Source organism: Sciurus vulgaris, assembly GCF_902686455.1.
Source record: "Sciurus vulgaris genome assembly, chromosome: 11".
Lineage (NCBI taxonomy): Eukaryota > Metazoa > Chordata > Mammalia > Rodentia > Sciuridae > Sciurus > Sciurus vulgaris.
In genome coordinates this window covers 75,973,025-75,998,054 of record NC_136472.1, presented here as the reverse complement: position 1 = coordinate 75,998,054, position 25,030 = coordinate 75,973,025, and the positions used below count along the sequence as shown (strand labels likewise).

The window sequence follows — 25,030 nt, the reverse complement described above, 5'->3', positions numbered from 1 at the left end:
GGTCTTGCCAGGTTGCCACCTGATGTGATTGAAGGATGCTCCTGTATGTGATGCAGGCCTTACTCTGAGACAAAAAGAGAATTCCCACTCATAAGCTGGGAATAGATTACTTTTTGTCACAAGACACTCCTGGGCTCCCACCTGCTAGGAACTTTTCTACATCATCCTGAAAGATGGTAGAGTGAGACCTGACTTCAGCTCATTAACTTCTGGAGTGGTACCCTAAAGGCCTCTAAGATTTTATGTCACTTCCAGAGGGGCCAAGGTTATGTTTAAGGAACTAGAAAAGAATGTGGGTCCTTAGAGACTTCTGCAGCAAACTTTGGGAATAGAACTATGATATGATTCTGTGCCAACCTTGCTCAGGATATTGGGAATCAGAAAGGATCATACATGATCCCTATCCAGGAAATGCTCTCTGGCCACAGAATCAGGACATCTTGCATCAAATACCCTGAAGGCATTTGTGGTTTGCAGAGTATTCCAAGGTCTTGCTACTCAAAGTAAAGGCAACCAACACTGGTATACTTTGAGAACTGGTCAGAAGTGCAGACTCTCAAGTTATGTACCACTAAACTGAAATCCACATTTTAGCAAAATCTCCAGGAAATTCATATGCACATTAAAGTTTGAAAAGCACTGCTCAAAATCCTTGGTTCTCAAATCTGGCTGTGCCTCTTGGTCACCTGGAGAGATCTCAAAGGTAGATGTCCAGGCCCTTCAGTTATTATAGGTAAGACTTTTTTCTTCAAGTTTTCCAAGTGATTGTTGTCTAGAACCATCAATTTAAGATCATTACCCTTAAGTCAGGGAGGCAGGTATTCACTCAGTCATTCATTCACTCATGAATTCAGCAGAACTTTCCAGAGCACTCACTCCACACCAGCCAAGTGGGAAGCACCTGAGAACTTGAAATCAGTCCCTGCCCAGAAAGAGTTCAAGATTTAGTCGAGAAGGCAGACAACTAAGCAGAAGTGTCTTAAGGGCCTACAGATAACTGAAAGTATAATCTGCCTAGGCGCTCTGGAGATACACAAAGGAAGTGGCCCGTTCACCAGTGGGAAGAAGCCGAGGTCCAGGAATGGTATTTCAGATGAGGTGGTGCTACGGCTGAATCTCTGCCCGGGTGAATGAGGGCAGTGGAGCCTGGAAGGCCCTGAGCAGCAGCATCAGGAAGCAGAAAGAACACAGACTTTGCAATCAAACAGATCTGGATTCAAATTCACTTCGCAGTTTGTAGTCCTAGTCAAGTCACTTCACCTCTTCAACCTCAGTTTTGTGAAATTAAAAAAAAAAAAAAAAAAAAAAAAAAAAAAAATACCTTTCACGATAATTGTGAAAAAAATGAGGTCATGCAGGTCAAGTGGTAGCACAGTGTCTGAGACAGAGTCGGCACCCATTGGTGGTACCAGGTGCAATTGTATCTGTGAGCGTCATATCTGTGGCTCTGTCCTGCTGCCTGCTAGAAGTCCAGGTGGGCATCTTAGACACAGGGACAACTCCCTGTGCCAGGTGGCAGGAGAAAGAAATGAGCCCAAGAAGTTCAAAGAACACTACAAACTGGAAAGGGCTATTGATAATTTCACTTAATCCTGGTGACAAACCTGTGAGCAAAATAGAGCAGGGACTTGATCATTTGACAGCTGAGGAACCTACAACCTGACCTATTTAGAGAACTTGCCCCAATTAAAACCTATACTTTAAGTTCACAACTGATGTTCTTTCCTGTATGCTTAACTAACCACCAAATCTCAAATCTGTCCTTGAGCACAAAAGAGGTGGCCCCAGCTCTTACAGACTGAGACAATCCTGCCAGTGCCACCATCTCCTGGAACTCACCCTTATGAGAAATCTGCATGAGTGACATTTCTCTGGGGCAGTGCAAGGAGACATGAACTGGAAACTCAAGGGGCTAATCTAAGTGGACAGGGCCCCCCACCAGATTCCCTCGGGGTCCATCTTCTGCCAAGGTAGATAGCACCAGTTTATCCTGAGTGATGCACAAAGAAATGAAATAATCACCCCGACTCCGAGCTGTCAACAGGCGAGCTGGAAGATCAGGCTGCTCCGGCATTGCAGGACAGGATCTAAGGTCACTGTGCTTTATTTAGCCAGAATCAGTGTCATCAGGGAAGATTAAATCTGTGCTACATTATAGGGTAAGTCACAGGGGACATTTCAAGATAAATAGGACACCTGTGCTGTTACCACTGCCCCCAGATGAGAAGTAAAAGAAAAGCTAAGTAATTTGAATGCAAATACTACCTAAATAAGCTGAAAGTGGCGATACCATCCATTAAATTCAGCAGCAGCTGTGATGGGCTGGAAGGCACCAAGCTGAACATTGGAAATACAGAAATGAATAAAATCTAATCTCTTTCCTTCAAGTACTAATGTCTGGGTCTGGGAGAAGACACCTAAATAAATAGCCATGACCACTACATTAAGTGTTGTATAATCTAAATGCAGACCAGTATGGATCTCAATGCACGGAGAAAAAGGTTGGGGAAGTTTTGCAAGAAAAATTACTGTCTGAGCTGACATCTGAAGAATGAGTAGAAAAGAGAAGGGGACAGAACAGGGACAAACAGGCCTGAGGCATATGGAGTGTAGGATGCGTGTGAGGGAACACAGGGAAACAGAGCAGCCCAGCTGGAGGGCCTGGAGTGCTACTGGGCAGGGAGCGTGGACTTCCTCTGTGAGACACAGGGATCCTGGAAGGGTAAGTGTGAAAATGGCATGTTGGTATTTGGGCAAGATCAGGAAGCATGGCATGAAGAGGCCCAGGTTACAGGCAGAGAAACCTGCCCTGGTTTCAGACAGAGGTGATGGGACAGCTGTGTTAGGGAGAGAGAAGGATTCCTGGAGAAAGTCATGTCATTTTAGTCAGATCCAGGGAGAAAACAAAGGAAGGACAGTCCTGGGTCTGGATGCCTGGCTCTTAGAAATAGCCAGGCCCCAAGGATACTGTCCAAAGCAAGGGATGTTTTTGACAAGCAGTCAGGTCCAATTAAGGCCCTCAGTGACCTAGACCCCCCCCCAAATTGTGTACCAGTCATTATGTGTAATTCAAAATACACCAGTCTGTAAAATAAAATTTTGTTTTTCAAAAGGACCCAAAATCTACATGCCTGATAAATAGACAGTAGACCTTACTTGACCTTTCTGATCTCTCGCTGCATCTTGAAGGGTGTGCAGTGGCCACTAGCAGTGTGTGCAATGAGTGTGGCCAGTACTCGGCCGTCCAGTCTGAACAGATATTCTTTATAATCAGAAAATGCTCCAGAGACTCAGGAGGGGCCAATAGTGAGATGCAGCTTGAGAGCCAGCAAATGACTAGGAATTGCAAATGAGCTTCTCAGGAGTGGAGTCCAACGCCAGTGTGCCCTAGACCTGAAAGAAATCAGTTATCAGTATCATGGACTAACAAAACTCAGGCTACCAGGTGCTACCTACCTAGTAGTCATCTTCAAATGCAAAAATAGACACCAGCACTAGTAGTTAAAATAACAATGCTGATTCCCAGCACCTCCTGGATGCTCAAGACTTAACAGTGTGGGTGCTAAAGACACAGTGTTTGTGATTTCAGGTAATTTTTCCAATACATCAACAGGGTAGCTATTAGCATTCCCATTGCACAGATGAAGAAAACTAGGCTCAGGAGGTCAGGTGACCTGCCCAAGCTTCAGAAGCTAGATGTCATAGAGCTAGACTTAGCACCCAGACTGATCTGATTTAAAAGCCCAGGCATTTCCCCAACCCGTGGCTAGCAGCGGTGCCTAGTCTCCCCGCTTCTCCAGTCTTGATTTTCCTTTCCTCCATGACCTGGGCCTAGTCTTTGTGACTGATTTCCAGAAACCCGCCCTCTCTAGTATTGCTCCTCTGTTCTTTTTTCTTGATTTTTGCTGCAGACTTACAAACAAATCCTGCAGCTCAGTTGTATGTGGCTGCAGGAGGGAGACTGAGGGGCTCCCGATGCATACGACAGGAGACACAACCAAAAGTCAGGTCCACCAGGGTCTCCTCCGTCATTCCCAAGATGGGAGCAAGAGCTGCTGTAAAAATCCTATGGAGAAGGGCTATGTCTTTGAACTCAGATTGTTCCTTAAAGTCACAGACCTTCATGTTTCTAGTTTGATTAACAGGCCACCTATGGCCAGCCTCATTGATAGTTTTAAGAAAATATGTATTCACACCTGATACGGGGGACTTATCAGCAAGAGGTTTTCGCATTAGTAACTGGGGGGGATGGATAGTTAGGCCAACCCTTCAGATCAGAAAAATTGAGGCACCATCACCCAAAATAGAGACATCAGCCCCCCAAGACTGTGTTTTGACTTGGATTCAAAAGGGAGAGGGGACTGTGGTTGTGGCTCAGTGGTAGAACGCTTGCCTCACATGTGTGAGGCACTGAGTTTGAGTCTCAGCACCACATCTAAATAAATGAATAAAATAAAATAAAGGTCTATCAACATCTAAAAAAAATTTAAAAATAAAAAAAGGGCCAGGGACTCGAGTTACACACATCTCAAGCTACCTGACAAGGGTAAGGGCTCACCAGTGGCCGTGTCTTTGTTTTGCAGTCACAGCCCGGCACACAAATACTACCTGACCACAGACCCCATGAGCGGGGCCGTCTTCCTCTCTGACACCAACAGCCGGCGGGTCTTCAAGATCAAGTCTACCATGGTGGTGAAGGACCTGGTCAAGAACTCTGAGGTAGTGGCAGGGACTGGGGACCAGTGCCTCCCCTTTGATGACACTCGCTGCGGGGACGGAGGCAAGGCCACAGAAGCCACGCTCACCAATCCCAGGGGTAAGGCCTTGCCTTGGAATCATGCTCAGTAATGTTTACTGTGGAATTTTCCATTTCCAGGAGACCTACAGGTTTATCATTGCAAAAAAATTATTGGAAATATCATAAATACACAGAGGAAAGTTAGGATTGTGATAATTCTACCTACCAGAAATATCCCCAGTTAATATGTCTTATCTGTCCTCTTTACCTGTATTCTCAATGTTTGTATGTATAATACAAACCAAAACCAAGTAAATATGTATAAGTATGTATAATATTCACCAAAATCAAATCAGGTGAGGTCACATTAAACAAACTGTTTTTGTAACCTGCTTTTTCTCCCTAAATGATATAGCATGAACTCTTTCCCTATCATTAAAGAGTCTTATGTGTCCTCCTGTCTAATGACTATATAGTATTCCTCCAAGTGGATGTCCCATCATTTATTTATCAGTTCCCTGCTATTGGATATGCATGTGCTCTCTCATGTTATTGTTATCAGCAGCACTAGTGTATCATCTTGTTCATGTGCTATGGGGGGGTTAGCTGTAGGTTCAGTTTGGAATCCTTCAAAAAACTGAACCTCCAAATGCTCACTTTCAGTATTTGTCATTCACTTATTCAACAAGAATTTACTATGGGCACAGAGCTCTGAGAATGCATAGATAAGTTCTTTGTAACACAATAAATAAGACTTGGCTATGAAGCACTCTGACATGGGAGAGAGGGAGAAGTGTTCCCCGAGATGGAAGAACAACTGTGTGTCGGGGGTCAGAACTGAGAGAGCACATGGACACCAAGTCTTTTTAGAAAAGAAGGCATCATCCACAGACATCCTTCAGTGGAGAGCTGACTGTGGTGAATGCCCCATGGCCTGTGGCTCTATGGCTAAGCCACGGGGTCCTCATCAATAGAGTGGGGGTAACAATACCATCTGTGTGTACTTCCTCGGAGTGGTCTGAGGGTCAAAAGTAATGTATTTCCCATGGTATCCTGTAAAAATGTCATGAAAGATTATACTGGAAGGCCTGGGTTAAAAATCAAAGCAATAGACTCATGAAATCATGCATTCAAATCTAGGATTTGTCATCTACTAGCTGTGTGACTTTGGGCAAGTTGCTTCACCTCTCTGAGCTTCATTTTCCTCATTTATGTAACAGGGATATACTGCAGCTATAGTACAGATTAAATATTATCAGGAATGTACATGCTTAGCCTAGCAGCATCCGGGACCTCGTAAACATTGCAAAAATGGCAACTCCTATTACGATTGTTGTATTGTATCATAGTGCATTATGTCACATCACATCATATATCCTCATAGCACATTCTCTCTCCCATGTATCTGGAGTGGTCAGGTGGTAACTCTGTGGGGTAAACATTATGTCATCGATGGTTAATCTCCCTCTTAATTATGATCTGCTGGTACGAACGAGCAGCAAGGAATGGAGTGGGCGCTGGGCTTGCGTGTGGGGACTCTGCCTCATGGTTCCTCTCTCCTACTCACTGACTCTGGGACCTCCTCTTCTGCACCTCAGTTTCCCCAGTAATCCTCGAGCAGGTTGATCCCCACAGCCTTTCTGCTCCGACACTCTACTCTCTCAGAATTCAAAGTGTTTTCTTGAGACCTCTGTTCTCCGCAGGCATTCCTCGGTGGCCCTGCACATGCTGTGTGCCCTCCCCCTCACACAGATGGAGTGGCAGCACAATTGCCCAAAAGCCTGCAATTAACCCAGATAAAAATGACAAGAGTGCCACAATATGCAGACACTTTGCAGCAAGGAGGAGAAAAGATGTCCATCTATTTAGCACAACAAAAAGAGGAGGAAATGAAGTCATTAATCAGGGGACAGATCACTTCTATTAGCCTGTGCAGCCAACTTTGTAAACAAGAAACCAAATTGTTCATGAAGCACTCGTCAGTCCTGGCAGATGGAAGAGAAAGACAGGGTATAGCCCAGAAGACAAGAAAAGTCCTGTCTGGGTACTTAAAGAATGAAATTAATTTACATTCTAGGCAGGGCCACAGGAAAGGCTCCCAGCCTCCAGGCCGCCTGGTCCTCTGGGTGAAACCCTCTCCAGCTGCCCAAGGAGGCCTGGAGGCCACACCCGTGCACCGGGGGCCATTCCTCAGAGCCCCGGGTGTCTCAGCCCACCTGCAGGCCAAGGAAGAGACACAGGGGCCAAGAGCAAGGGCCACAAAGCCTACAGAACACGGGTGTTTCTCGTGATCCTGAGTCACTGATAATGATTGATGGCTAACTATTGCAAATCAGATGTTGGCATCCTCATTTTATTAATGAGAAAACCGAGACTTAGAAGCGAGGAGCTTGTGAAGTTAATTCAGCTAGGAAGCTTCACAGCCCAAACGTCTACACCTCAGCCAACCTTATCTGACCCCTTGTCCCTCACCTGCCCCAGAGAAAATAAAGCAGAAGTGACAGGTTCTCCTGGGGCTGTCATTTCCCTGGCCTCCCTGTCTAAACCAGGTCCCTCTCAGGGGTACATCTTGCCTGTCACCCCTGAGCATTGACAGTGTGGTAAGGGAATGTCTGACTTGCAATTCTGAGCCTGGGGTGGGAATCAGAATCACCCATGAATGGTTTTTAAAATATGCATTGGTCCCAGGTGCAGTCACCCCCTGAACTATTATTTCCAGGAGGGAGGCCAAGAAGGTGTGTACTGAAAACTCTCCAGGTGATTCTGATGCACAACACGGGCCAAGAAGTACTGAGTGCATGAAGCAACTCTCACTTTGGTTTGTATCATGACCACCAAGGTGTTTGCCAAGATGCAGAGAGATGCTCAGATGCATTTAAGATCTGGAGCAATTACCTGGGTGCATTGTAGCAGGTCCACACACAGGTCCAAGAGAAATACAAACTTAAAACAATCCCTTTGTTTGACAGCTAAGAAAGGTCACACAGACTAGGCCAGGGAGAAAGTCAATCAAGTGTTGGTCTAGGGATGGAAAAGCTAATAATGAGTAATTTTGACTCCTCTCTTTGATGTGCTTTCCTTAGACATTAAATACAACAATATTCCCTATGCAAACCCATAGGATTCTTTTCAGACTGTGCTTTTGCAATGATCAATGTTTTAGTCAGCTTTTTCACTGCTGTGACTAAACGACCTGACCAGCACAATTGTAGAGGAGAAAAGGTTTATTCACACAGTTTCATAGGTCTCCATCCATAGATAGCAGGTTCCATTCCTTGGGGCCAAAGGTGAGGCTGAACATCATGGCAGAAGAGTGTGGCAGAGGGAAGCATCTCACGTGGTGATCAAGAAGCAGAGAGAGAGAGAGAGATCTTCACTTGCCAGATACAAATATATACCCCATAGCCACCCCCCCAATGAGCTGCTTCCTCCAGCTACACCCCATCTGCCTCTAGTTACCACTCAGTTAATCCCATCAGGGATCAATTCACTGATTAGGTTAAGGCTATAGCCCAATCATTTCTCCTCCAAACCTTCTTGCATTGTCTCACACATGAGCTTTTGGGGGACACCTCACATCCAAACTGTAACAACCAATGAAACTAAAATAATAAGGATACAAAAATTTTAAGAACTGTCTTAGAAGAAAAATTATTACCAAAACTTGTATTCGATTATTACATTTGCAGGGTTTGAGAAGTCAGTTAATTTAAATTTTTAATGCACAATACAGTGAAAAATGTCCCCCTTACCACTATTGCTAGTGCTTCAAAACCCCTAGAAGTTATGAGTCCAGTTTTTGTGGGTGACGGAGGTGATAGATGAAAATCTCTGGAGGCAGCAAAGCAGGACTAGAGCCCAGGAGGACCTGAGAACCTGGGTTCTATCCCCATCTTAAAGCACCCAGTTTCTGAGCCTCCATCTCTTTGTCCTTAGAGGAGAACCGAAGACCTGGGGTATGCTCCGTGGTAGAGCACTTGCCCAGCACCTGCAAGGTTCTGGGTTCCATCCCCACCCCCACACAAAAGAGAGGGGGCTGAGCTTCCTGGGAGGATCTGCTGAGACCAGGCTGCCGAGGTGCTTTCTGTGTCCTGTTGGCTCTGATGCTCAGTTCCTGTTTTGGCTTCTCCATCCAGGCATTACGGTGGACAAGTTCGGGCTGATTTACTTTGTGGATGGCACCATGATTAGACGTATTGATCAGAATGGGATCATCTCCACCCTGCTGGGCTCCAATGACCTTACATCAGCCCGGCCCCTCAGCTGCGATTCTGTCATGGATATATCTCAGGTGAGAAGACTTTTTCTGCTAGAGCCCCACCCCACCACTGCCTCTGGGCAGTCACCAACAGGGGTAACAAGTGTGTGGGCGTGGCAGAGGTTCATGGAAATCTGCCCAAGGCCAGCAGGATGGACAGAGCTTTACACAGTGTTAATTTAAATCCACAGCCGCCTGAACTTCCTCTTTGGTAACACATCCAGATACTTGCATATTATCTATTCTTTTTCTAGTTCGGTAACTGCATGAAACAGGAATTCTGTCGTTACTTAATCAGGTGGCTGGTACACGTTGAAGAATAACCCATATGTGTTGATTGATTGGTTGATTGATTGAATCCTGGCTTTGCCACTCACTAGCTCAGTAACTTGGGGCAGGTGTGTGAAGTCTTCTGGGCCCCATTTTCATCTGTGAAATGGAAATCACTGTTGTGGGTCTAGCAGGATTACCTTGAGAATACACAACAATGCCCATGAACTTCCTAATGCTGCTCAACACTTCAGAGATGGAATAAACCAAAGTTCTAGGGTTCGCTTTCACAAAACCTGACATTTATGTGCCAGGTTTTAAGGACTGAATGGGGATTTTCTGGATAGCAAAAAGAGAAAGGGAGACATTTTGCAGAAAGGGGACAGATGCACAAAGGCACAAAGATGTTAATGAGCCTGATATGTTCAAAGAACAATGGGAAGTTGAATGCCAGAGCTCAAGATGCTTGGAAGGAAGAGGCAGGAGTTGAAATAGGAAGCATGGTCTGGGGCCAGTAGAGACGGACCTTGCCACACCATGCCAGAGAGTTTGGACCTTGGCAGGTAGGCACCAGGATCCCAGGATAGACCCAAGTGAGACACAAGTGACTAGCAATCCAGTATGACCTTGGGATAGCCAAGAGTGACTTGGCAAGGAATATGCCCTTTATTGGTAGGTCCTCAGGCAGGACTTGGCCTGTGCCATCTTGCCAACTTTACCAGAACCTAGGAAATAAGGAGGCTGACCATGGCCCTTGCTCCCAGCGCCACTAGTCACGCCTGCCTGTTCCTGACACGTGTGGCTTCCCCAGGGCCTCATGGCTGCTGCTGGTGGTCCCAGCACTGTGCCACGTGCCAGTCGGATGCTAGTGCAGTTTCCCTCTGCGCCAACTACTGTGATTGCTGCGCTCCAGAATGGAATCTGTTCTCTGCCACTCGTCTTTGCAATTTGGCAGGCTTCCCCTCGCTGGCTCGAGAGTTCCCCTCTCCAGTCTGTGAGCAAGCTGGAATTACCCATCAGGAAGCCGCCATGGCCTAAGGATGTGCATACAAGTATTTTCAATTCTCAAAACGGGCCCTCAACCAGCCAGCGCAGGGTGCTGAAAATTTTCAATCCGCACGTTGGAAAATTGTTTAACTTTAGATAGAGACACTGCCAAGCAGTCAGAGCAGAGGCTTGGAAGACAACTGGCTATATTGGATAGGGGAAAAAATGAAAACCCACACTTAGATTCTGAAATCCTGGACTAAAAATCTCTGTACTGCTGGCCCTTACTACCTTCGTCTGAATCTAAGCATGGATTTTTTTTTTTTTAATGAAACTCCAGAGCAGGCATATATTTTTACATACACATATGGGCAGCAGGTACTGGCTTTCATTCTCAGAGCCTCCTCTGTTACCAATACCCAACTACTTGACTGTCCCATGGGGAGCAGTGAGGGAAGCCAAAGACAGAACACAGCGAGGAGGCAAGGATACAGAGGGAGAACCAAGGAACCCGGACCAACCTAGGAAGAGACAAAGATCCAAGGTCCAAGATGAGAAAAAGGGACTGGAGGGAGGCATCGTGCAGAGAGGGGACAGATTACACGCTGTAATCCCTGAGGCTTGGCAGGCTGAGGCAGCAGAATTGTGAGTTCAAAGCCAGCCTCAGCAACTTAGCAAGGCCCTAACCAGCTCAGTGAGAACCTTTCTCTACATAAAATACAAAAAAGGGCTGGGGACATGGCTCAGTGGTTAAGTGCCCCTGGTTCCAATTCCTGGTACCAAAAAAAAAAAAAAAAAAAAAATCTGGAGATTAGTATGGCCAGGTATTGCCACCCCAGGCAGAGCATCACTCTCTACCTAGGGACCAAAATGAGAGCTCTCTATGTGCTGGGTGCTGTTCTAGAAATGAGGTTAGAGAGATGAGCAGGGCTTGTCTTTTCTCATCTAGCTGCCACAGTAATCCCATAGGATAGGTATTAGAGATAAGGAAACTGAGACCTATAAATAAATGCTCTATACTAGATTTCATCAGAGACGCAAAACGAATTTTTAAGTGAAATCGTGTAATTGCCTAGCACGGTGCCTGGCAGCTGCTAATAGGGTGTCAATATTAGGTTCCTTTAAAATCCACAGAACTTTCACATATATTGCCTCAGTTGATCTCACAACTACCCTATGCAATATTTATTACCCCCTTTTGCATATGGGGTGAGCAGGTCGGTGTCCAGGAAACTTGAGTAAGATGACCCTTCTGGTGACTACAGAACTGGCATCAGAAGTTAAGTGTCCTGACCCCATCCCTCGCTGGGTCTGTGCCAGTTGCTGCCATTCATTCATCGATTCAAGCACATCACTCTTCAACACAGCGGTCAGCTCAGAGTGCCTTAATGAAGCAGAGGATGCTCAGGAGGACAGGACAGAGGGAGTGCCCCTCCCCCAACAGGACCCTTAAACTAGGAGCTGCAGAACCTCCGAAGGCCTATGCTCCCTCCATTTTGGTGGTGGGAAATTAAGCTGTGATAGAAGCATCATTGATAAGAGGTGAGACCAGATTAGCTTAGGTACAGTACGGCCCAGAAGCAAAGTCAGCTGCACGACAGAGCGGCTCTGAGAGCAATCCCTTCCCCACCCCCGGGTGCCCCTGTGCATGCAGCTGCTTTAGGGGAGAGTGTAAGACGTGCTTGCTGTTCATTTCTTTCGGAGTCCTCTCTCCTCTCCCTCCACTGGTTCCCTCTTGCCCCCTCCCACCCCCCCACTCATCAAGGCACCATCTTTTCATCATAATGACAGGCAGAAAGGTCTCGCAAGCAGGTCCCCAAGGTGCCATAGGACCAGAGGGCATAAAATATTTAGCAGCCAGTGTTGACAAGAAATGGGTTTTAGAAAATTGAAAATTCTCCTGTCACTTTAGAGCAAACTGTGTTCTTGATGCAGCCAAAAGCTGGCACAACTGTGCTGGGGAGAACACTGGGGAGCATGAGTGGCAGTCCAGGCTGCAGCTCTGCAGGGTCTGCAGCACCCTCGCTCTGTGCAGACGGCCAGGCCCTGGGGTCGGGGGTGAGGAGACAAGACCTGAAGACAGGCTGCTCTGAAGAACTGAGAAAGGGCTTGCCCTTCCTGAGATCGACCCTGAGCTACAAGGACAGACGGAGGTGGCCTTGCCTAGATATATAATTCATTGGGTTTCTTTCTACCTAGGTAAACAACCACATGCATGTTGCAAGAAATTTTAAAAAGTTTAAAATCACAAAGAATATTAAAATGGCCTTTTATCTCAGTATGGTTAATGTTTTGAGATATATCCCTCAAGTTTTTAATCTCCTCTCTATCCATAATCTATCTAATTTATGGTTACATTTCCCCCTAATTGGAATCACACTGTGCTTACAGTTCTGTAACCTGTTCTTTCTCCTTAACACATAGCGAACATTTCCCCCTGTCATTACATATCCATCTATCACATTGCTTTTAATGGTTACACATAGTATTCTTATTTATGAGTGAACTAAATATGCTATAACTTATTTAGCCAATTCTTAATTGTTGGGCATTTGAGTTAACTCCAGTTTTTCACCCTGATTAAATGTGGCTCTGATAAATATACTTGTAGACAATGGTGTACAAGAGCAAATTCCTGGAAGAGAAACTTCTCATCTAAAGACCCATACTAGTTAGAGTGGACTCCAAATTGGATCAAAGAACAAGGGTTTACAGGAGGCTCAGGAGCCCTAAGTTGATGAGTCTTTATTTAAGACCAAAAACTCGGTAGAAGGAAGCACCTGTCAGTCCTTCCTGCCTATGTATGGTGTGCTGGACCTGTTAGAGGTACAACTAGCAAAGAGCCTTCCTTGGTGCCAGCAGCTCCCAGTGTGATCTATCCAACAATCCAGCCCCCACATCCATTGAGTAAAGCTCACCTTAGACCCTGCGGGCTGCAACCTCTTAGGTTCCCACTTGAAGACTCACCACAACCCAGTCAGGCTCAGAAGAAGCTAAGTGTGGGGCCCCAGATCTGTAAACCCCTAAGTCCTACTGCCAGCTTCATTAACCCTTTCCAGGAGGAACAGCTCACCAAAGTACCAGAAACCTTTATATAGAGCAGAGCTTCCTAAACTTCAGTGGACACAGAAGTCACCCAGGGATTTTACTTAAATGCAGACAGTGAGTCCAAAGATTTCTGGCAGCTGGCATTTCTGACCAGCTCCCAGATGATACCAATGCTATTTGTCTGATTATCACCTGATAAGAGGCAGAAATCCAGTTGTGATGCCCAGTCCCCAATTAGAATCACCCAGGAAACTTGAAATTATGTCAGTGCCCAAGCCCCACCCAAGGAACTGACTCAGGGTGGGATATGAACACCACTATTTTCTAAAACATCCCCAGATAATTTGAATATGGGCCCAAATTTGAGAATTGCTGGCCTATAACTGTCTGACAGAGCCATGATTGTTTTTTCTATGAAGATTTGAGAAATCATCTTTCATACGTGTATCATATCAGCCATTCATGAAGAGTCTTTTCTAAACCTCTGAACAAGTTCTACTTTAGCCTCCAGACTCCATCTGCCTTCCCTTCCCGCCCCCATATCAGCTGCCACTGTTAGAGCACTCTGAACAATTATCATTCCTGTTTTTCCAGATGTGAATATTGAGGCTCAGAGAGGCAAAATAACTTGCCCAAGGTCATAAGTAGTAGAGCTAGGATCTTAACCCAGGCCCGCCTGACTCCAAAGTCTATCCTCGCCCCGATTACTTTCTGTTGTTATCACTTCTTCAGGTTTTGTCTGTCCTGATGGAGACCATCAGATATCTCAATGGTAGCTGTTGCATGGTTTTCCTCGGCTCAGGGGACTAACACTCCTTCTTCTGATGATAGTCTGTGTAAGGATTGGCCAAGACTCTATGTGAAGGCACTTTGGGTGCTGTTATGGATTATAGGGGTGTGGGATAATTAGTGGGGAGCATCCTGCCAATCATTTGAGTGTCCATGTCTCCATTGTCAGGTTCGCCTGGAGTGGCCCACAGACTTAGCCATCAACCCGATGGACAACTCTCTTTATGTTCTTGACAACAATGTGGTCCTGCAAATCTCTGAAAATCACCAGGTACGCATTGTTGCCGGGAGGCCCATGCACTGCCAGGTCCCTGGCATCGACCACTTCCTGCTGAGCAAGGTGGCCATCCATGCAACCCTGGAGTCAGCTACTGCTTTGGCGGTTTCACACAATGGGGTCCTATATATTGCTGAGACTGATGAGAAAAAGATCAACCGCATCAGGCAGGTCACCACCAGTGGAGAGATCTCCCTAGTTGCTGGGGCCCCCAGTGGCTGTGACTGTAAAAACGATGCCAACTGTGATTGTTTCTCTGGAGATGATGGCTACGCCAAGGATGCAAAGCTGAATACCCCGTCTTCCTTGGCTGTGTGTGCTGATGGTGAGCTCTACGTGGCCGACCTCGGGAATATTCGAATTCGGTTTATCCGGAAGAACAAGCCTTTCCTCAACACCCAGAACATGTATGAGCTGTCCTCACCCATCGACCAGGAGCTCTACCTGTTTGATACCAGTGGCAAGCATCTCTATACCCAAAGCCTGCCCACAGGAGACTACCTGTACAACTTCACCTATACTGGAGATGGTGATGTCACCCTCATCACAGACAACAATGGCAACATGGTGAATGTGCGCCGAGATTCTACTGGGATGCCTCTCTGGCTGGTGGTCCCAGATGGCCAGGTATATTGGGTGACCATGGGCACCAACAGTGCGCTCAAAAGTGTGACCACACAAGGACATGAGCTGGCCATGATGACATACCATGGCAACTCTGGCCTTCTGGCAACCAAAAGCAATGAAAATGGATGGACAACCTTTTATGAGTAAGTATCCAGCTGAGGCCATTTGATGGCTATTTCTTTAGATGCATTGCAGGTTAGAGATGAATTGATGGAGTGTTCATTCCTGAATGTATTTCATTTAGGTTCAGGACCCGAAATGCAAACCATTACCTTTAATATGCTCTCATGTTCATATTCTAGATCATTTCTCCTGAGAAGGAAATTGTGTAGTGGAGAAGCCACAAGCTTTGGAATCAGAGGAGTTGGGCTTCCATCCCAGCTCTGCCATGGACTTCATCTCTCTAGGCCTCAGATCTACATCTGTAAAATGCTTATGGTGAACATAGTACAGGGAGAGGATGCAGATGAAAAATACTTGATAAACTGTTAGCATCTTCAGATGACCACTGTCCAGAAACATGGCAGGGAAGAAGGAACAATTCCATGTGGGTGATTTTTTTTTGCATAATTGAAGCTCACATCTTCAAGTATCAATTTTTTTAAAAAAAATTCTTACCATTTTAGATGAACTTGTTATGAAGTATATTACATAGCATCCTTTCTGAAGCATGTGATATAGATATAACATAACCTTTCTTTTTATGAGTCAGGATTGTTAATAAGGATGAGCACCAATTGCATATTATGCTGTCATATGAGAGAGTTTCTGTGGGGAGACAAGAATGCAGAGAACCCTTTGCCCTGCCTGAAGTGATGCTCAACTACTCTTTTCTGGGCCCCTCCATGTGGAGTTACCGTGTCCCAGTTTGTGTTCAGTCACAGTGCTCACCTCATCTACTACATCCCTACTTCATCTGGTTCTGGGCTTCTTCAGTGGTGTGAGAAGCAGAAGTTCAGTTTATTACAATCCCAGCCAAAATTAAATAGCTGGATGAAGTGTTTCCCTAGGACATATTTTAATGAAGAGATTTTGTAACTTCTCTTTTCCTACTTAGTTTTTTTTTTTTTTTTTTTTTTTATACCTTTGGTTTTAATTTATTTATTTATGTGCTGTGCTGAGGATCGAACCCAGTGCCTCACACATGCTAGGGGAGTGTTCCACCACTGAGCCACAACCCCAGCCCTCTACTTAGATTTTCTTAAAGCTTTTTTCCCCCAAGATGTTAGCCATGTTCCAGGCAACTGAGACTGCTGATTATGTCACCATTAGATAAGTGTGCAGGAGAAGGGGAAGAAACTAGTCTTGTTGAACATCAGCAACAGGCCAGGAACTGCCTGGTTGCACTCATCCTTCACAGCAGCTGGGATGATGGCTGATTTTATCTGTTTTATGAAAGTAGAAACTGAGGCTTAGACAGACCCATTTGCATGCTGTTATATAGTGAGAACATGACAGAACTCAAATCTGTCTGAGGCCAAAGCTCTTGCTCTTTCATTTCTGCCCTGTTGCCCTCCCCGACGCCACCCCCGCTGAGGTCGTTAATCCCAAATGAACTTGAATCCTTGAACCCCACATTCTTCTCAAACTGGATCAAGCATCAGTTTCTCACAATCGTGGAATCCAAAGGAAAAGGACCTATAATTGATTTTTAAATATAACTTACACCAAAAAATGTCACAGTAGTTTGTACAAAGTTCACTAACTAAATTCCTTTCTCCAAACAAGGACCTTGTTAATTGCAAAGAAAAGACAAAGATCCAGGAAAACAGCAATTATCTTGATTAACTCATTGAAATGGAAATACGCTAAATAATTCAATTTTCCCCATGGCCCATGGAAATCTCATACATTATTTAGCCAATACAGGGGTTTCTTTGTCAAAGCAAGTCTGTACACTTAATTAGTTCCCAAGGTCACTCCCTCAGATCCCAAACTGAATGCCTGCACGTCACTGCTACTCTTACTCTCCACCACCCTGAAATCTAAAACCATTTCCTACACCTCTACCAGACAGGGTCCCTTCCTCTCTTTTCCTGTTGAAATATACAGCCATAGTTGATGTTTTATGAAGAAGGAAAAGTTATGACAATTGCTTTTTATAAAACAGCATTTGAAATTTCAAAAAATCCACTTTATAGTAGTACACAAGAGAAACACTGATCCTTCTTGACACAAACCAGAAGTGGAAGACAAAAACTCTAAAAAAAAAAAAAGAAAACTCACTTTTTCTGAGATTCCTCTGTATGCCAGGCTCTTTCCCATTTAATCTTCACAGCACCTACAAAATGGCAAACCATAAGCTTGATACAGACAAATTACCAAAGGTCTCATGGTACATCATTTCTCAGATAACAGGAATTTATCTTCCACATTTTTTACCTATGACTATGCTAAAGCACAGAGAGATTAGAGAGCAAGCTTAAAATCACGTAGTAGGTATAGAACACAACTGGAACACAAGTCCACGTTCCTCCAACTGCACTGGCCTGCTTCATCTGTGTTTTTTGTGACTTATCTTTATGATAGAGATTAAAGTAGTTTCTATTTTATAAGGATAGACTGAGGTTCAAAATGTCAATGAGATAAAGTATGGAAAGCTCAATAAAATGATAGTGACTGACATTATTATTATTATTATTATTATTATTATTATTTCACACAATATTGTGGTAATACCAGTAATTACAGAAATGTTATTTGGACATGAAATATATTAGCCAGGAGCATTTTGCAAGTAAACTAATCAGAGGACTAACTAAAGTTTTAATAGGAGTAGGAATCAAAAGAGTGAACTCAAATGTCGAGTAGAACATATTAAGGTGTGAAATAAGAAAGAGGTCAGATCCCCGAGGATATCCTAAATGCCTGGAAAATGGCATGCCAAAGTGGGCCAAAGTAAAGTGGTTCGGCTCCGGAACAAAGTAAGGGAGCCAGGTACGTGTTTTCACTGGATGTTAGCCATGTGATTCTGCAGCCTGGCTGGCCTCCAGGCCCCCATCTCAACCAGACAGAAAGAATCCCTATCCTTACCCCATTTCTGGGCCATTCTGAGAATCAAAAACTAAATTAATAGTAAGAGGAAAAAATATTTTGCAAGCTATAAAGCTTCCTAGAAATAAGGGTGTGACATTGTTTATCATCGTGGTATTTCTTAACAAGGTTTTGTACAGGTTTTGCCAATGAGCCATTTGCTCTAGTGAAATTTCTCCCTTTAGCTCCAAGAGGCAGTTTAGTAGATTCAAATTCAAATGTTCTACTGAAAAAAAAAAAAATCTATCCAGGCCTGACTGTGACATGGGCTATTACTGAAACAAGTTTTAAGTTGGCTTTATCGATCTTCCTAACAGATTAAATAATACATCTAACATAAACATCACACACTTCAGAGCAACTTGGAATTCACAGCTCTGGAGATTCAAGGTTACTTTCCTTCCCTCAGTCCATGGGTTTTTAAACCTCTAAGGAGTATACAATGGAGGCCTCTTCTCCAGGGAGGGGTATCAATGCTGTCAGACTTGGCTCATGGTCAAAGAGCATTTGGTGGCTAAGAAAATGTCCTGATAGCATGAGGCTCCTTCCAAAATTGAGAGCTGGAGATGTAGCTCAGTGGTGGAGTGCTTTCCTAGCATGTGGAAGGACCTGGGTTCAATCCCCAGTACCACAAAATAGGTAAATAAACAAAATTGACTTCCTGTGTAGGCAAGAGCAACCAACTTTTCTAAGTGTCTTAGCAGAAGGTGATTATGGTCTCCCATAGTGCCTGATGACAGCTCCTGTTATAGCTGTGTTCCCCTTAACTATTGTGAGAACCTTACTAATTTATCTCTGTGTCAAGCTGAGGGCTTGCCACCTTGAAAATGATTCACTAAATATTTTATAAATGAAACATAAATTCATGAGGGAAGGGAGATAAAGAAAGGGAGGGAAATATGCTGTAGTGAGAAGAAGGTTGGATTCAAATCCCAGTTCCCAACATTATCAGTGCTCATGGAAAGACACAGAAGTCAACTCAAAGCATCAAATGAACAGATTTGGCTTGGGGATATGAGAGTTAAGAAAGAGCATCATTCCCAATCTTATAATGAAAATAAGCCAGACAACAGGCAAATTCATGAGTTTTCCTTGAACTCCTCAGAGGTAATAGGGCAACAAACTAGCCCAGACCCAAGGAGGGACAGACACATGCAGAGAGAGCGAGATAAGATGTGAGCTTAGTTAGCTTCCCTGGGATGGACGCAGCAGGAACTAGTAGAAGGAGCTCACTAGGATGGTCACCATATTTCTCAAGGCCAAGTGTGTATGGGCAAGAGAGTGTGAAGCCCTAGGACCTGAAATTGAAGGAGTCCACATCCTCTTCAGGAGTTTTCTGCCCCCCACCAGGAGTTTCTCCACAGAAAAGAGTAAAGATTTAAGAAAGTGGGGGCTTTGCTAGACCTGGGAAGGAGTGGAGCAACTGCTGAGGAGGAGAGCACAAATAGGGGTACACCCAGACCCCTGTCACCCTGTGTCCCCTGAGGAGCAAAACCTTCACCTGTGAAGAGAAGGCAAGTCACTCTCCTACTTAGACACTGGAGGAAACACATGCAACTGAATGAGGAAAGAAAAGCAGAAAAAGTAACTAGTGCTAGTGAGGAGCAGGAATCTGTAATGAGCCCAGAACTGCCTCCTGAGAAGGGGTGGAGCACTGAGGAGACCACAGTCCCCAAGGTCAGGGACACACACATATCTGAGGCTGAGTCCTCCTCAGGACAAGAGAACTCACCCACCACCACCTCCTAGTGGTTAAAAAGCTGAAAGCAACAGTGCAGAGCAAAGCACTGCTGGGAGAAGGATGGAAAGGGGGCAGAGGTGGATGGAGACCCCTGATTTGTGGCACAAAGGACCTACAGCTAAGGATGGAGTAGACACTGAGGTAAAGAGAAAAAAAGTAGGCAAACCAGTTTCTCACCCTAAGCACAAAAACTCACTAAAAGAACTTAAAGACTATGATGCACTGAGGTCAACCACAGAAATGAGGAACTTCAAAGCCAACCCAACTCCTAACTAAATTAACTCACACCCCCTCCCTGAAGTCTCAGCAGAAGGAAACTCATTTCCAAACACAAGCCGTCAACCTGAGTCTCTACTGTGCCACAGGAGATGTCACATTTTCAACTGAACATACGTAAGGGCAAGACAAAGCAAAAAGGTCTCATCAGAACCATATTCTGATGTGACACAGATGTTGAAAACATCTTTCACGGAATTTAAAATAACTGTAATTATATCAAAAGCTCTAATGGAAAAGGTGAACAATTTGCAAGATCAGATGGATAATTTAAGTAAGGAGATAGAAAGTCTAAGAAAGAATCAAACAGAAATGCTAGAAATGAGAAACACAGCTACAGAGATGAAGAATGCCTCTCATGGGCTCATTGCTCCTGATGACACAGCCTGACACAGCTGAGGGAGGAAGGCAGGCCAATCGAAATTACCCAAATGAAAACACAGGAGAAAAAGAGAGGAAAAGAGTGCTTCAAACACTGTGAGACAACATCAAATGGTCTAGTGTACACATAACCAGAATTCGAGGAGAGGAGCTGAAAAACAGGCATATTTGAGGAGGAATATTTGAGGAGATAATGGCCAAGAATTATTCATAATTAATAATGGACCCCAGATCCAAAAACTAAAAAAAAAAAAACCAAGCAGAATAAATACACACTCACACACACACACACACACACACACACACACACACACTTCAAGACATATCATATTCAAACTGCTGAATGCAAAAAAGAAAATCTTCAAAGCACCAGAAAAAAAGAACAAACAAAAATTACAGCAGACTTCTCATCAGAAACCACACACGCTAGAAGACAGAAGTTTAGAAAGAAAGAAAAAAACTGTCCACTCAGATGTGATACTCAGCAAAACACCTTTCAAATGAAGGCATGTTTTAGAGGTACAGACAGGGATAAGGGGACCAAGAAAAGATGCTGAGGCACCCAGGCACTAAAAACAGAACATCCATTACCAAGCCTCAGGCTGAAGGTCAAGGTCAGGGGAAAGCAGGATACAACAGCTGAAGCCCCATGGGAAGGAGAAAGCATCTGTAAGCTGTAATCATAGATGGATGCAGCTACTACTGGGGAAATGGCAGCGAAGGAGAGAGTGAGGAAAAGCTTGTTCTGACCGCCAGTGCCTCGTCAGTGCCTACCATGGACTTAGCCAAAGTAGATGCAAGCCAGCCCAGGTACCCAGTGATACAGTCTGCAGAGGTCAGCCTATCTGGGCACAGAGAAGGGCAGAGAATGGTGAGGGAGGGCATGCAGAATAACCAGCACAGAGACTGACTGGCTCTGCAACATGTTAGACATAAGGGTCAGAGCCAATACTCAACCCCAGGTAAACCTGAACCCAACACGCTTTCCACCGCACGCTGGACTTCAGTGCAATGTGGGCGAGAGATAGAACTGCACTGGGAAGGAGGACTACATCCTGGGAATCCGACAGGCTAGAATTCATTGTTGGGACTTAATTTTATAGGAAAAAGATAGTGAGTACAAATTTTTACTGCAGAAGCCAGTAAGTGCCCTGGCTCTGACCTGATTATAGAGTGGACAATGATGTAGTGATGCCGTTCATTATGGTGACAGGGGCCAAGGGAACTACTGGAGTGCACGGACTGTGAACTCTAATTATTCACAGATGACACTGTGTCCATTTCCCTCATTGGTGATGACAGTATTTGGAACAGTCGCAGATGAAAGTTGTAATACTCAGATGTTTTTTGTGAACAAAAAGTTAAAATCAACAACAGTTAGTATCAGAGAGGCAATTTGGCATTTTCCTTGCTAGCTGCACATAGTAAGTGGTTCAGGATGAAGTATCAAGTGTGAAGAAGCAGGCCTTACAGTGTGCGAAGATACCCTTTAGCAGTCCTCTTCTGAGAGCCAAGTTCACGGCAACTCGATGAATCTTTTATGTGTTTTCTTTCACTGTGCTCCAGAGATGCTTTGGGAAAATGGAGTGAAGAAAAGTCAGTGGAATGAAATAATGGAAAGCCAATCATCAGGCCATCTCTATCCTCCCTCCAAGAGGGGGCCTGGCATCACTGCAAAAGTCAACTGCAGCAGTAGCCAAGCGAAGCATCTTGAAGGGAAAACTGTCAGTCTTCTTGACCCACTTGGGACTTCCAAACAGAATTTTTTCTTTAACACAGTGATGAATACAAAGGTTTTGATTTGAAACAGCATCATTTTTATGGAAAGCTTGATGAAAGAACACATTCTTTAAGGTCAGATAGACCTGACATTGAATCTCTATTCTTTTACGAGCTGTGTCATTTTAGGCAAGTTACTTATCTTCTCTGAGCCTAATCATCACCATTTGTGAAATGACAATAATAGTCCCTACCTCAAGAGATGGTTACAAGCATGATGCTTGGTACCTAAAAGATACTCAGTGAATATATGTGAACTTTCTCTTCCTCACACAGAGAGCGGAGGGAGTGGTAAACTCTTAGTTGCTTTCAATCTATGTTTTGAATAATCAGCAATAATACCTACTATTATGTATTTATTCATTCATTCAATGAATATTACTGAGTACCTTCTATATGTTGGGTAATCCTCAAGGCACTGAGAATATAGACAAGGTCCCTGTCCCCATGGAGCTTATCTTTCAGTAGGAGGAAACTAATAAGTGAATAAACAAATAATAAGTGTAATGAAGACAATATGGTAAGATAACGTGACAGAGATGGGCAACCTATCTATTTTAGAAATGGTGGTCAGGGAAGGCCCCATTTGAACTGAAACTTGAATGGTAAAACTGGCCATACCTACATGGAGAGAAGAGCATCCCCTGCAGAGGGACAGTCAGTGTAAGCACCTCCAGTACGGACTGAGCTTGGCATGTTTGGGGAAAACTTTGGGGCAATGAGTCAGAGATGCAGAACAAGTGTCAAGGGGAAGTTGGAAGGAGAGACAGTAAGAAATCAGGTCAGTCACATTGTTAAGCATCTCCTCCATGTCTAGCATTCTAAGTTCTGGATACAATAATAACCAATTGAAATGCCTGCCTCAGGGAGTTGACATTCCAATGAGGACAGTCCCCTGGGGTCCTGAAGGCCCTGGTAAGAAGTTTACATGCATTTTAAATATGTTACCTCTTTTGGTCTTCACAATGTCTCTATGAGCTTGATGTTAGTATCCGCATGTACAGAAAAGGAAACAAAAGACTCAACGAAGTTATGCTGCATTATGTAACCTGCCCGAAATGCTGTAATCTGTGGTGGGGGTTTGAGGCAGGTGGAAGACAGAACCGAGCACTCATCCTCCAGGGTCACATTGCTAGCAAGTGTGGAGCCAGGCTTCAAGGCCTAGACCGTCTGACTCCAAAGACTTTATGCCCACCATTCCTTCCATTTCTCAGGGTGAGAAAGAATACTTATCACTGCTTTCTGGGTTCCCACAAGTAAAGCCATGATAGTCATAAATAAGCCATTGTCCAGATGTCACCCAGTCACAGAACGGGGGCTTAAGGCAACCACTTGGAATCTAGAGTACACAGAACTGCCCCTTCCAGGCCCCTGCACCGGTTTGAGCAGCTTTGCAGCAGAGCAGAAAGGGTTCTGCAGAAGCAACCCACAGGGCAAAGGTGTTCAAGGTCCACAGAAGGGGCAGTTCCAATTCTTCCCATGTGGAGTCGGAAGAAACTGTTCTGATGGGATAATCACAGGTATTGATCAAGCAGCAGAGAGATCTAGTGGCATTTCTCAAGCTCTGAAAGGTAGTGAAATGAATGAATAGGAGACAAAATTTTACAAATTGGTTGTTCTATTCGATATTCATTTAATTAAGACATTGAGTCCTTCTAATGGAAAATGTGAGGAGTGGAAATTAAGGGTTTTGGCCGTCTCATATAAAATGGAAACCAGATCTTGAAGGCATAGGGCCTTTTCACTGTATCTTCTTCAGGCTCAATTTAATTATGCATTACAGGCTACCTTCAATGATAATTACAATTGTCTGCCTTGATACAAAACCTCTTTCTGTCTTGGAGACTAAAACTCTGGGGAGATGCCTAGGGAGATGGCTGAAGTATCTCTTAGCGAGAACAGTTGCTTCCATGTGTGCATTCAGCAGATGTTTATCAGGTGCCTACTGTGTGTCCAGTTTCTGTCATGTCATGCAGAAGGCAGAGTGTGACTAAGTCATGGCCTGTCCCCTCCTACAGAGCGGGAATGAGGCCTTGCATGTCCAATCCTGCATTCCTTTACTTGCTCAACCAGCATTCCCTGCCTGTCTTCTCTATGCCAGTCTCAACTCTGCTGAAGCAGGGATGAACTGGGAGTAGGTCCTCCTGGGTCACAGTGCTGGCAGGTGGCAGAATCCAAGTGGTGTGACACCAGATTCCCAGCCTGGTAACCTAACTCCACAAACCTCTCCTGACCTGGAGAGGTCCCAAGAGGGAAATGACCTGTACACCAGCACCCCGGCACAAGGGAAGCATTCTAGAAAAAGCAGGAGCACTTTTATATACTCCTCACAGTACCCCTGGGTGGTAGGCAGGGCTGGGGTGCCCTCTGCACTTTGTGAATTAGGAAAGGAAAACTCAGAATGATAAATCATTTTCCTCCAGTTAGACATCTGTTGACAGCAGGTGACCAAGACTTGAGCAAGGAGATGAAGGAGATAGGGGACTGTATCTGACCAAAAAGGAAAGCAGAACACACGAAACTGTGGCATGAGGTAGAACATTCCAGCTATAGTCCTGTCCTATTTCTGTTACTCAATGCTATCCCTTGGCTTTCAGGTATGACAGCTTTGGCCGCCTGACAAATGTGACCTTCCCTACTGGCCAGGTGAGCAGTTTTCGAAGTGACACAGACAGCTCGGTTCATGTACAGGTAGAGACTTCCAACAAGGATGATGTCACCATAACCACCAACCTGTCTGCCTCAGGTGCCTTTTACACACTGCTGCAAGGTAAGCCAGGCGAGGCCTGGAGCCTCTGGGACACAGGGCTGGGAAGATCCCTTTGT

The 25,030-nt window shown here is 44.7% G+C and overlaps 1 protein-coding gene across 11 annotated transcripts in view; it reads left to right on the top strand.

The window, feature by feature from the left end:
- Positions 1-25,030, top strand: part of TENM4 (teneurin transmembrane protein 4) — a 737,381-nt gene that overhangs the window by 685,926 nt on the left and 26,425 nt on the right. For all 11 annotated transcript variants that reach the window (XM_079105080.1, XM_079105086.1, XM_079105077.1 and 8 more), the window contains 4 exons: positions 4,584-4,816; positions 8,875-9,029; positions 14,260-15,137; positions 24,802-24,974. In XM_079105080.1, coding sequence (XP_078961206.1) covers positions 4,584-4,816; positions 8,875-9,029; positions 14,260-15,137; positions 24,802-24,974 — 1,439 coding nt within the window. The remainder of the gene's footprint in view (positions 1-4,583; positions 4,817-8,874; positions 9,030-14,259; positions 15,138-24,801; positions 24,975-25,030) is intronic.